Raw genomic sequence first — 12,512 nt, forward strand, 5'->3', positions numbered from 1 at the left:
GAATAATTAATCAATCAGATCAGTGGCTCACTGTACAACACAGTAACTTCCAAGCAGCATGTCAGTCATTCTTTATTTAATTATATTCTTTAATTTGCCCTCTGGAAACAAACTCAGCATGGTTTAGAACTCTTATTTAGTAAACAGAAATGACAGAATTGGGAAACCACACAGAAAGATGAGTCTTTTCAAGTGGAACTTTTATTCTCAGTAGCAACAAACAAATAATGAGAGAGATCTCTAGACTGGGTTCAAAAAAGGCTCCAAATTTCATGTTCTGCCTCAATTTCCTACCTGACTTTAGGTATTTTGCCTATTGCATCCTATGTTACAGGCCCCTACTCAGAAAAAGACAAAAATTGCTCTTTCATACCTCACAAAAATACTACCAATTAAATAAAAAAAAAAGGGATTGTGATGTGGTCAGTAGGGCTATATTCATATGAAGAAATGCAACTGAGGACAAAACAGAATAGCACCAGTGGTTAACCAAGAGCCAAAACCCAAACCCAGACCTTCCTCTTGCCAGCCACCAATTATTAAAATCCCATGTTCTACGGCAAAAGGGAGGAAAAGCAGGGCTAGGAAACAAGACCAACAAGAAAACACTACTGCATTCTCTTTCAACTGTATAAATACCAGAATTAATTAATTATGAGTCTCCAAATTAAAAAGGCAGACCCTCACTTACTAAAGGAAGAAAGGACACATTTATACATACACAAACTAAAGCAGGGAAGGCCAGAAAACCCTAGATGAAAGAAACAAAGCAAGGCAGAATGAGAGAGCTAAACAAACAGTAGTTGGAAAGTAAAGGACTTCTATCACCATGTAAATCCCTCCATGATTAACAGAAGAGTGGCAGAAACAAATGACCTCTAGAAGAAACCAAGAAGGAATACAAGGAAAGAAAACTACTCATCTGGGCTATTCTCTTGTCTTGTACCTATTTTGTAAACATCTTGATTTAAGAACAATCTCATTGTAAGTCATTTGTAGAGCACTTACTGAATTTAGCTTTCAGAATTCTAAGACTATTAGTAAATCATAATTACTCTGGACCTCACTGTCTATCCTCTACTCCTCCTTAACATTTCTGATGGAGCCAAGCAAAACATTCTGGACAAGCAGTCCCAGGCTTCCCAATAATTTGGTGTTCATTTCCCAAAAGAATCAGTGGGGCCATTAAAAAAATCCATTCTTTACAAAACCATACCATACGAATCTTGAGATTTTTAGCTAATCTCTGGCTATAACCAGGGTCTTTTTCACATTAACTCTGGGACTGTTTAGTTTCAAGCACAAACTTTACAGTTAGCTACTGTTTCCACAAAGATCCTGACCTGGAAACCCACATTCACTCATGAGCCTAGAGAAATAAGTCATACAAGGATGAAAAAATGATACAGTGTACATCAAGTTTCCTTTTAAATTTGATCTCTGTGCTTCTAAAGCTTTGTGCAGGTACTGAGTAGAGGGAGGAAAAGCTGAAAAACCTAGAATTAAACTGTTAATACTTCTCCAGGGCGCAAGGCTGGCTTCAATGGAATAAAGGATAAAATCTCTTTAACCATACTGACACTGAACTGCAATTGCATTTATAAAAGGGGGATCAATATTTTCCTGCCTGTCAGTAATTCTACATGAAAAGACTGATTTTAAAGAATCCCAGTGGTTTCCAGCCACCTATTCTAGAGCTGAAAAGTCCAAACAACATTTTCCTATTTAAGATTCTGACATATTTCTCCTAAATTTGAGATTTTTAAGAATTTAGTTGTACCGACTGAAACATATTTGACATTTGTCTTTACAAGCAACGATGTATTTTTTAAAAGCATAAAGCTACATGAAGCTTTCTCTTTGTTTTTTCATTACTACAAGCATAACATTTCTAATATTTTTCCCAGGTAAATTGTTTAATAATTAAAGGATAATTTTAACCAGCTGAATTAAATGGTTTACACTGATTTGGGAGTGCACTCTTCTGCTCATTAGTTTACATTAAAGACTGGATTTCCAAAACTTGCATCTGTAACTACTGTACAGTTTTCAATGGGAATCAGGGAGGGAAAAACTGCCAACAACTTGGGGAGAAAAAAAACCTCCCACAACAAAAAACTACTATAAATGGAAAGAAATTACAGTATGCAATATGCAAGAGCTCAGTACCTGTATGAGCGAGGCAGCAGCTGGAATCTGACGGTTGAAATGCTTCTGTCTTTGTTTCTGTTGTACCTTTAGGGCAAAGCCTGAACCAAGGATTCCCTGTGGAGAGCAAAAAAAAAAAAACAAAACCTTTTTTTTTTTCTTTTTTTTTGTAAGAGTGGAGTGAAAGAGCCATACATAAAATTGCCAAATTATGTTGTGTTAATAAACTTCTATTCAGCATCATAAAACCCAAATAATTATTTAAAGGAAATGACTTAATGCAGTGAAATTTTTAGTCTCAGCTATTACTTGCTGAAGCAAACTGTGAATGCTATCATGCCCTGATGCAAAGCCTGCTGGACTAAGACCCAAAAAAGGAAACAGAAATCATATTTCATACCCTCTAAAAGTCTCACAAAGGCTTGTGTAGGGGAATGACAGAATAGAGGGAGAACATCAACCTGATGGGCTTAACTACATTTTTATGCAAAATAAAGCTTTGGCTGGGCACGATGTAAGCCACTAGACCTTTTAACTGTGGTATGGTAATTTCTGTGTCCATATATCCATGGCTGGAGTGAGGAAAAAGGACAAAGAAGAGAAAAAGACATAGCTCAGAATAGCCAACTAAGTTCAACTCAAAGCCATCTAATTCACTTTCAGGACAAGGGACATGGACTAATAGCACTGGGTGGTGTGAAACCCAAACTAGATTCCAAATGTAGTTTAGATATGAAGTCCAAATTTAAGTAAAGAGCAAAGCCATTTATGTGGTCATTTGCACAGGTATAGGCAAATTTAACACAAGTTTTATTAACAGGTGAAAATGAAATATTTTCAAAATTATCTTACATGTTTACACTACTCAAGGAAAGCACAATTCTTTTTCTACACACAGTAGAAGGCATCAGACACAGGCATCAGGCACAAAGCAGCCAGGGATCTTGGCTCAACCTCTAAGAGCTCTATTAATCATTAAATATTTTGAAAGGAACATGAAATGCCCTTCCTATTATGTTCATTTAGTAAAGATCAAAGAGATGATGATGCTCAAACACCACATATTCGGGAAACGAGGGATCATTGCCAAATCCAGAACCCACACCAGTTGTGTTTCACCACTACAATCACTTTTGACTGTGATCTCAGCCAGATCCTCTTACTTAAAAGACCAAAAAGAAAGTCTGCAATAGAGCTTCAAACCCTGAATTCCCCTTAGGGCCAACCCACAGGAACAACTTCTCAGTAAGAAGAATCCCACTAATAAAGGGATGATTGCTGTTGTTCTACTTCAACAAAGACGAGGGAAAGTGGAAAAGATTAGAAACGAGGAGAGAGGAAAGCATATGCTTTAAAGGCAAACTGATGCTGGTGAATTAAAAGAAACTTAATTATCCTCCTCTGTAAATTATTATTTATCTTTAAAGTAGGCAACTAATTTTAAAAGATCACTGGAGTTTTAGTAGCTGCTATTTCATGCTGTGAAGAACTTTTGTGATGGTACTGGCATAAAAGTATTCTTATCTATTCTGTACTATCCCCACCACTTCTTCACTAGAACTACACAAACATCTGCTAACACAACTTCTTGTGTCCCTGAACTGAGAAAATAAACACACAAACAGAATGCTTCAGGTGGCACAAATATTTTAACAGCACAATTCAGGAGTATTGCTAAAATTTTGAAAAACATACCCTTAGCTACATCTGGCACTGAATATTTGGATTTTCAAACTGCAGTCCAAGTTTTGCTGATTTTGAATTTACCCTTGGTACTCAGGTGCCTTGTTTCTTGTTTGAAAGCACTCAGGAACCTGTTTTTAGTGCAAACAAAGTGCCATAACAGCTTTAAAAGGTCAGTTCTAAGTCACTTTTGAAAGCAGGACTTTTTCCATGGACAGATATTAATTTTGTGAAAAACTGCATCAGTGCCTCTGGCTGCTGACTGCTGTCTTTCTGCCAGTGACATCTTTTTTGGAAGCTTTTCTAGAAGAAGGACACACACGAGAATTTTCCAGTTCACCTCAGACCTAATCAGTTGCATAATCTATGAGTGAATGCCTTAAAAAAACCAAAACATCACTAAGCCATCATTATGAAGTAATTAGAAATAATTTCCTTTACACTTCTGAGATAGTCTAAGAAAATTACGTGGAATTAAACATCTCTTCCTCAAATACAAATCCTTCTCAAATCTAGTGTTACACACAAAAACCACTGCATATTTATTTAGCTACTCCTAGAAGCTCTTTTGTTTCTACAAGCTACATAAATTTCATCTACAATATAGAAGCTTAATGCAAAGCTAATACAAAACCAGATTAAATAAAAGGTTAAAGAATCGGTAACAGAAGTTCCCTCTGATAACTAATGAATCAACATCAAATTGTCACAAAAGTACAAGATAACCTACCGCAGGCAGTGCAAAAAATGAGATTGCAAACACTGAAAAACAAGATGCAATTGTCTTTCCTATCCAGGTCTGTGGCACTTTATCTCCATAGCCAATAGTTGTAACAGTCACCTGCAAAGAGAAATAAAGAGGGCATTACAGCAAGTACTAACAAGGCACTGTGGGCTTGTTGCTCTCTTCCTTCTCTATTTTTTTCAAAGAAGCATTAGCTGCATTCCTAACTCTCCCACTGTCAGCCTATGTGACATTAATGAAGGTTAACTCTCCTTCCAGGTTTGCTTCTCCACCTAATTCTGAATGGAAGAACATACAGGAGACTGAATTATAACAAAATACACATTTAGAATCTTGCAAAGTGAAACCATCAAGTCTTTGTGGCTGAGGCAACTGTACAGCATGTGAAGTTATTGGGGTAGGGGTTGCCTGCCCTTTCCTTAGGGAAAGGCTGCCAACAGTTCTGAGCTGGTGATTTGGTGTATAGGCAGGAGATGTTTGCTGGGAATGTTGCAGGATGCTGCATGGAAAGAGCACACACACGCTGTAACCAGGCACTGCGACTGCAGTCAGGCATGGAGCCCTCTGGAGATAACATTGGTATAAACAGCAAGAGACACTGAACATTTTCCATGTAGTAGAGGCCCTGAAAATAGTCTAATGAATCACCAATTCATATCAAACACTGAGAGTAGGAACAGATCATTTAAAGCACACATGCAGGAAACATCTGTTGAGTTTGCCTTTCAGAAAAGTAAAGATGACCACCACAGTGATGGAGCACAACAAGGCTTAATAAGTCATTTATTTGCATGAGCTCAAGGAAAGAATGTATTTGTTTGAAGCAGGAGGATACATTTGGCATCTGAGAGCAATTTAAATTCACCTATGTCACCAGCTATTTCTGAATTTGTAAATTAGAGATATTTTTATCTGTGACTTCAAGGAAAGCTAACCAAATCAGAGCATGGGAAACCACGTGGAGCCCCCAGGCAGCTGAGGCACAGCTCAGTTGTTGGCTGGTCAGATTTCCTCCTGACCCTGTGGGCTTCCACTGCCCAGGACACAGATGTTGGTCCCACAGTCACACACACAGGCCATCCTCACCTTGTCCCACTTGCCCATCCTCTAAGCAAAGTCCCTGTGTGCAAGTCAAACACAGGACAAAAGGGGCAGCTTGAGGTGGTGATGTTCATTGCAAGTTTCTGGCCAGCCACTGATGCTCAAAACATTCACATATTAGTTTTTAATTTTTAATACAAACTTTTTAAAACGTGGCCTTTTTCCAAACAGTTTCATACCCCACAGGGGCATTGTAAGGGTTAGTTAAATACCCAAGCACCTCTGCCTGTATTCCTGAAATTGTCATTAAAACTCTACCTTAATTCAGGACCTGATGAGAGAAGGAAGCAGGATGTTAATCTCCTTACCTACATAGGAGAGTGGCTTGAAAAAAGACTCCTAATTACAATTTCACTTTCAAAAATATGGAATAAAAAATGGAAATATAATTGTGGGAAAAGTTATGGCCTCCAATGCCTTCTTACAGAGAAGATTGTGAGACAAAATAATGCCTTATGCTTCTGTTCTTGAAAAAAATTATGAATTCTTGTAAGTGAAAAATATTACCAACTATTTTGTGTGACAATCTTAGAATCATGTTTAAACACACACATTAACTAGAAATGTGAAAAGAAAGAGTTGCTTCTGAGCTGACCAAAGTAAAACTGAAGAATTCATATACATCTAAAGTACTTGTCTCCCCTTTCCCACCACATCCCTGCCCCTTCCTTCTTATTTGGTTTATATGAATTATTAATAACACAAAAATGTATTTCCTGTGATGGTTGCCTAGGAGGATTTTTTTTAAAGCATTTTGGAAATTGGGTAGCAAATAAAAGTCTGAAGTTAACATTTTCTTCTGCCCTCATACTCTAAAGCATCTACAAATACATCATATTCTGAAATTGCATTTTCTTTTTTCCCCAAAATATATGCTGTTGAAATCTTACATGCCAAGTTTCTGCCCTAAGTCATTTTTTACAGCTGGATTAAAACTCCCTAAAGAGCACAGTACTAATTTTACAGTTGTAAAAGAGGATATTACAATGGAAATACTGACTCAGCTTCTACTCTAGCATTGTAAACATGTTGGCATAATGAAGTTAAATTGATACAAGAGCTCACACATTGAATTTCATTGAAAAGCCTGTAAAACAATTGCTTTAATTAGGAACAAAATCATATTCATCCACTGACTATTTTAGAACTTTGATCTGATGAACATCACCACAGAGTTAGGCATTAAGACTAATGTTGTTCCCATTACATATGAATCAAAAGTCTGAAGGGGGGAATACTAAGCAAAAACCCACACACAGAAAGAATAGTAATTTTCATCAGCACTGAGTAGGGAAAGGATTTTATTTTAGGTTATACCAGGCTAAAGTGAGCACAGGAAACAGTTAAGTAAGGATGTTCTGCCTATGAAATCCTTGCTGTGTACCTGGGAAAATTTGGAAAGTTAAATAGCTCCAAAATACAAGAATCTCTAGATGTAACAATATCTATATCTATACTTTGAAAGTTACAGTTCTTAAAAGTTTATTCACATCTACCCCATAAGAGTTCACTGCATGAAGACAAAATGTAGCTGGAACCACTCACTGAGTTAAAGCTCAGAGATGAGAAGGCAGCTGCAAAAGGAAGTGATGCCTTGCAGAAAGGAATTAAAAATATCTTCATCTTTCAACCCCTGCTCCAACAATTCCTAAACTAAACAACTCACCCACAAAAAATCTGAACACAGAATCCTCCATATCATTTTTTTTTAAGGATGTCACAGTGTATAATTGGTACACTTGACTTGTAAATCACTTAGAAACTAAAAATGGCATGTCCCCTTCTGTCAAACATTGAAGTCAGTGTACAGTTCTACAACCTTTTTAAATGAGAAGAGGGGGGGAAAGGGCTTTTAATAACACAAGATCCACGAGATCACTTTTCATGAAGCTATTTTTTTAAATTTATGTCCAATTATTTTATAAATTAAGTCAGATTACTTTTAATTAACAGAAGTTTTATGCATGTGCAGTTTTGAGTGGAATTTCTCTTAACTTTTCAGCAAAGTTTTCTCCCCAACTTTGATTTTCAAGTTACGTTTAGCACATACTGATGGGCTTTGCTAAACAGGACATTGTTTTGTGTATGCTTAGGAGTAAGCTAACTTGTAAATGTTTTGTTGAATTTGGACCTTAGTGAAAAAGCCTATATTCTAAGCTGTACTAATTAAAGGAACTCCCAGAAATTCCCAAGTAAAGCTGTTATTTGCAGAAAACTGCTTGCTTCAATTCAAAACAAAAGGCACAGAGAGATATCCATGCATGGGTATATTCAATAATTGTTTTTGGAAATAGTGTTCATGATCAAAGAGACTGTTAGCATAGCTTTTCTGAGGCATGTTTATTCCCAAGTGAAGGTTGGAAATTGTGTATTCATTCAGAGGGTATCAAAAGAAGAGCTCATCTCAGTTGCTCTGAGATGGGATTGAAATGAATGCTCATGGAGAGAGGTAGGGGGAGAAAAAAACAACAACAAAACTAACTCACAAGCAAACACTAAAACCCACAAAGCCCCAGAGACAGTGAGCAGGTAAGGTTTTCTGAAGGTGGTCATCTCTGACAGATTCAATGAGAACATTTATCTCATTTTTTTAAGCGTCTGTTATTTAAATTTTATTTTTAATATTTTCCTGCTTGAAGCTATATTAGACCTTTAAAACTGTCAGTCTGGACATGATGGACAATATAAGCAGACTAATTTTGAATACTGGACTGGGAAACTGAAAGGTGCACCACATTACATTTATTTTACTTGCTAACACTACACTTGTTTTTGAAGGATGTACAGATATCCTGCCAATGGCAGAATTTATACAGCTTGTACTGCATTCAAAAGCAGCAATAATACAGACAACTCTTTATGCCATAAGGTAACCTTAGATTTCTTCAACAAGCCCATAACTGACATGGCAAATAGCTGCAGTCCAGAGTTCTCAAGGAAATTCAAATAAAGCCCAGGAGGCCAATTTACATATGAAAATGGAAAAGCAATATAGACTTATAAATAACAACGTAACAATGAAGAGCATTTAATTACAAGTTATGCACCATAGGGGTGTGCCTATAGTCAGCAAAGCACAGCAACATGAAAGTACCCAACTCCAGATGCAGTTTAGTTGTGGTAACACAGACCTTTTCTATGGTTCACTTCAGCTGTATCACATATTGTGTTACTGCTGCCCAAAGAACTTGTTCAGCAGTGTACACACAGATTGAGATAACAAAAAGCACCGTGCTGGAGAGGGAGAAAAGGGGTGTGAAGTCAAGGACTTTTTGAAGCATTCTCTACTATGTCAGGTAAGTGTACTTTCAGAGAAGAGAGATCACTTATTTATGATGGTATCTGAGACAGGGACTGTGAATTATCCTCTTTGCAGAGTTAGCTGAAAACAGATTTTCATTAACCAGAATTTGTGGTGTTTAAGCAGTTCGGAAAATTCTTGCTAACATAACCAAAACTTTCAAGATCTAACACTTGGGAAAGTTTTTGTATGAGTTTGAGACCTCTATTAGGAAAGAATCCTTGTGACTTCCCAGCTATTCATAGAATCATAGAATGGTTTGGGTTGGAAGAAACTTTAAAGACAATGTAGTTCCAACCCCCTGATATGGGCAGGGACACCTTGCACTAGACCAGGTTGCCCAAGTCCCATCCAGCCTGGCCTTGAACACTTCCATGGATGAGGCATCCACAGCTTCTGTGGGCTAACTTCCTCTCTGTCCTAACTTTATGGGGCTTTTTCCTAGCAGAAAGAATGAAGAATATTACACTATCAAAAAATCAGAAATGGATGGACCTGAATCTATCTCACTTTTGTTCTTAGCAGTTAGTGGAAGTGTGTTAGAGCAGAACGAGGACACCTAACTCTACTTTTAATATTACATTATTTGTTTGTTGAATGCAGTCTCACACTTCATGTGGCATGCTGCAACGCAATAGAAGCTAAAACAGAGAAAAAATTTTATCATAATTAAATGTATTGATTAAATAAGTTTATTGTAATTAGGAAGACAAAGTAACTGGCACATCTATTAACTGAACAATAATTCCCTGAAAGGAGAATATTTCAATATCCTGACAGTGTTCTATGGGAGGTTTTACTGTATTTTTCAGTAAGCCAATCTGGCCTGTCACATACTGTTTTTAATGGCAACCCCAATGACAGCATGTGTTTTTAAATGCAGCTACATCTGCCACGGTTAATTACTGAGTCATCTGACCACTGTAGTGGAAAATAAAAATGCCATAATGACATGAAAGCACTGAAAAAAGCTACTTGAGGGAAGCCACTTTCTTGTGCTACACAGTAAGTCTTCTGGTCCTAAAAAAGCCTGTATTTAACCATAGCAGACAGCAAGAAGAAAGAATTCTACAGCAGATCATAGCAGCAAAACAATACAACAAAACAAAACCTGTTGTATTCAAAAAGGAAGCATTTTGGCACCTGCCGTGGATTTGCCCATTAATAGATCTTTCCTCCCTGAAGCAGCAAGTGATATTTGTAAAGAGAAGACTATATAAGCACACTCATGCAGAAGTTTATTAAAAATATTTCTTAATATATATTCTTAAATAGGTATATGTATTTCATTAGTGAAATGGAGGTGTTACTCCTATCATTACTATACAGAAGACTTATTATTTAGTATTGTTCTTAACCAAAAGAGAAACAATGCCTTTTGCTTTAAAGAAGAAAAGAAAAAGCTCTAGAAGACGTCAGCACATTTTGAAAGTGCAAGTATGTTATCAGTGATGTCTATGCATTTCAAAGATCTATAGCACTTAGTGATGACAGTTTGATTTATTAAGCTAATAGAATTAAAGCAGATTTAAAAAGTCATTGCTCGAATGCTAAAGACAAGGAAAAATAGCTTCCAAAAAGCACCTTTCTTTGAAGTGCAACAGGAAACAGAAATGAAAACAATTACAGATAGGAAATCCCAGAACAAAATAGTCAACGTACTATTTGTATATAATGGGAGAATGAAAGAAGGAATAGTTACTAGCAGAAGGAACAAAATTAAAATGTTTATGAAAATATAATCCCAGAATAGAGCTGCCACACCAGTAAGTGCATATAATAAACAAAGAGACAGCTGGTCACTGGTACTACCAATAAAGGAGAACTTCACTACCAGAACTAAAGGTACATCTACACCAAAGCTGTAGCAGCACCTTAGAAAAAGCTGAGAAATCTCTAAACAAGATAGTTACAATAAAGCACAGAAAAATACTCTGTAAAGACATTAAGTGGCTCCCAAAGCAATACAACCACCTTAGAAGAGGCCTCTGCCTGGGTTTCCTACCTATCTTGGATGCTTCTTGATCCAGAATTAGTTCATTCTGAATAAACTGGGAATTACAGTCACAGGTCAAATTGCAAAACACAGATAACTGTTTTAATGAAAAAAACCCAACCCAACAAAAAGATGGACAAAGAAAACCTAAACACCACCCCTCTCAAAAAAAATAGCCCTGAGTTAGCAAGAGTCTTAGCATCTTAGACAGTTGGACGCTACCATGACAAAGGCAGCAAGAAATAATCACTGTACCAGCAGTAAAGACAGGAAAAAGAAATAAAACATGTGTTTCTACATTCTTTCTATGTAATGTGAACTTTAGATCACATAAGACAGTAAACAACACATAATATTACTGATCTTCTATAGCAATTTCATAGTGTCACAGAATTACAAAACCAGAAAGTGTATTGAAGCAGTAAGAAGTGGTTTCAAAGTGCTGTTCTTACTCCATGCTTGCTTGAATTTTACTCCACATTGGACAGTGTTAACATGTGAAATTGCTATACTTACTACTCCCCACCACAGGGCATCTGCATAGCTGCCAAACTCTGTTTCTCCAGAATCATTTACAGCATCTTTCTCAGCCAGGTACACAAAATAAGAGGAAAAAATCAGGCCCAGAAATCCAATGTAGAGTGTAGTTATCAGTTCCTGCAAAGAGAATCAAAATAATGGCATTATGATCTGATTGAGACACCCAGATTTCCTAACACTGATGGGTTATAAAGGATAACTTGAAGATAAAAATGCAATTTCAATAATTAAAAAATATTGACAATGAGTGTTGGCTATGCAAATTAACAAAAATCCACTGAGATCCATAGACAACACAGAGTCAAAACAACCTCATCACACAGGACTCAGTAAACTTCTGGCCACCAAAAGTTAGTTGGGTAATTTTTTCAAACAGTGCCAGATTCAAAACAACTCTGGAATTTAGACACATATTTTAGGAAATATTAGGACTAGTTTTCAGAAGTCTCATTTTCTGTTGTTGAGTCCAACTACAAGTCAAAATTTTCCAAAGTGGCAATGAATATAAAGGCGAAAAACCACACTTGGTTAAAATAAATTACTACCTGTCTCCACAGTAAATATAAGTGATACCAGCAGCAGGGCTGAATGTATGCTGTTCTGAATATAAAAGCTTTGGCATTAGCTGTGCCATTCCTCAGACTGCCCAGACTTACCTGCCTGTGTATGAACACCACTGATCCCAGCAACCTCCAGGTGCCGCCCTGACGATCAACGTGCAGCATCCGTAAGATCTGCAGGAAACGGATGCCCCTGGAACATGATTTTCAAATTAATGAAGAGACCAGATATACGAGAGGAGAAACAGAGGTGGAAAAAGGAACTCTGGCTTCCAAAGGACCATTTTAAGAGACACAGAGTATTTTACGTTAGACTTAGTAGCCGGAGTCTTTTCACCCCACTCACTGATCTTTCTTCTTGTTTGTTATGAAGACAGTCTGGGGAGATTGTCCAAGGGAAGAACTGACTTTTATACACATGGCTAGCAAGAATAACTC

At 37.0% G+C, this 12,512-nt stretch overlaps 1 protein-coding gene across 4 annotated transcripts in view; it reads right to left on the reverse strand.

Moving 5' to 3' along the window:
• The window catches only part of KCNQ1 (potassium voltage-gated channel subfamily Q member 1), a 331,039-nt gene that overhangs the window by 238,276 nt on the left and 80,251 nt on the right, over positions 1-12,512 (reverse strand). For all 4 annotated transcript variants that reach the window (XM_072929728.1, XM_002198037.5, XM_030273921.4 and 1 more), the window contains exons 5-8: positions 12,171-12,267; positions 11,491-11,631; positions 4,562-4,672; positions 2,170-2,265 (exon numbers count right to left, since the gene is read on the reverse strand). In XM_072929728.1, coding sequence (XP_072785829.1) covers positions 2,170-2,265; positions 4,562-4,672; positions 11,491-11,631; positions 12,171-12,267 — 445 coding nt within the window. The remainder of the gene's footprint in view (positions 1-2,169; positions 2,266-4,561; positions 4,673-11,490; positions 11,632-12,170; positions 12,268-12,512) is intronic.

Source organism: Taeniopygia guttata, chromosome 5 (genome assembly GCF_048771995.1).
Source record: "Taeniopygia guttata chromosome 5, bTaeGut7.mat, whole genome shotgun sequence".
Lineage (NCBI taxonomy): Eukaryota > Metazoa > Chordata > Aves > Passeriformes > Estrildidae > Taeniopygia > Taeniopygia guttata.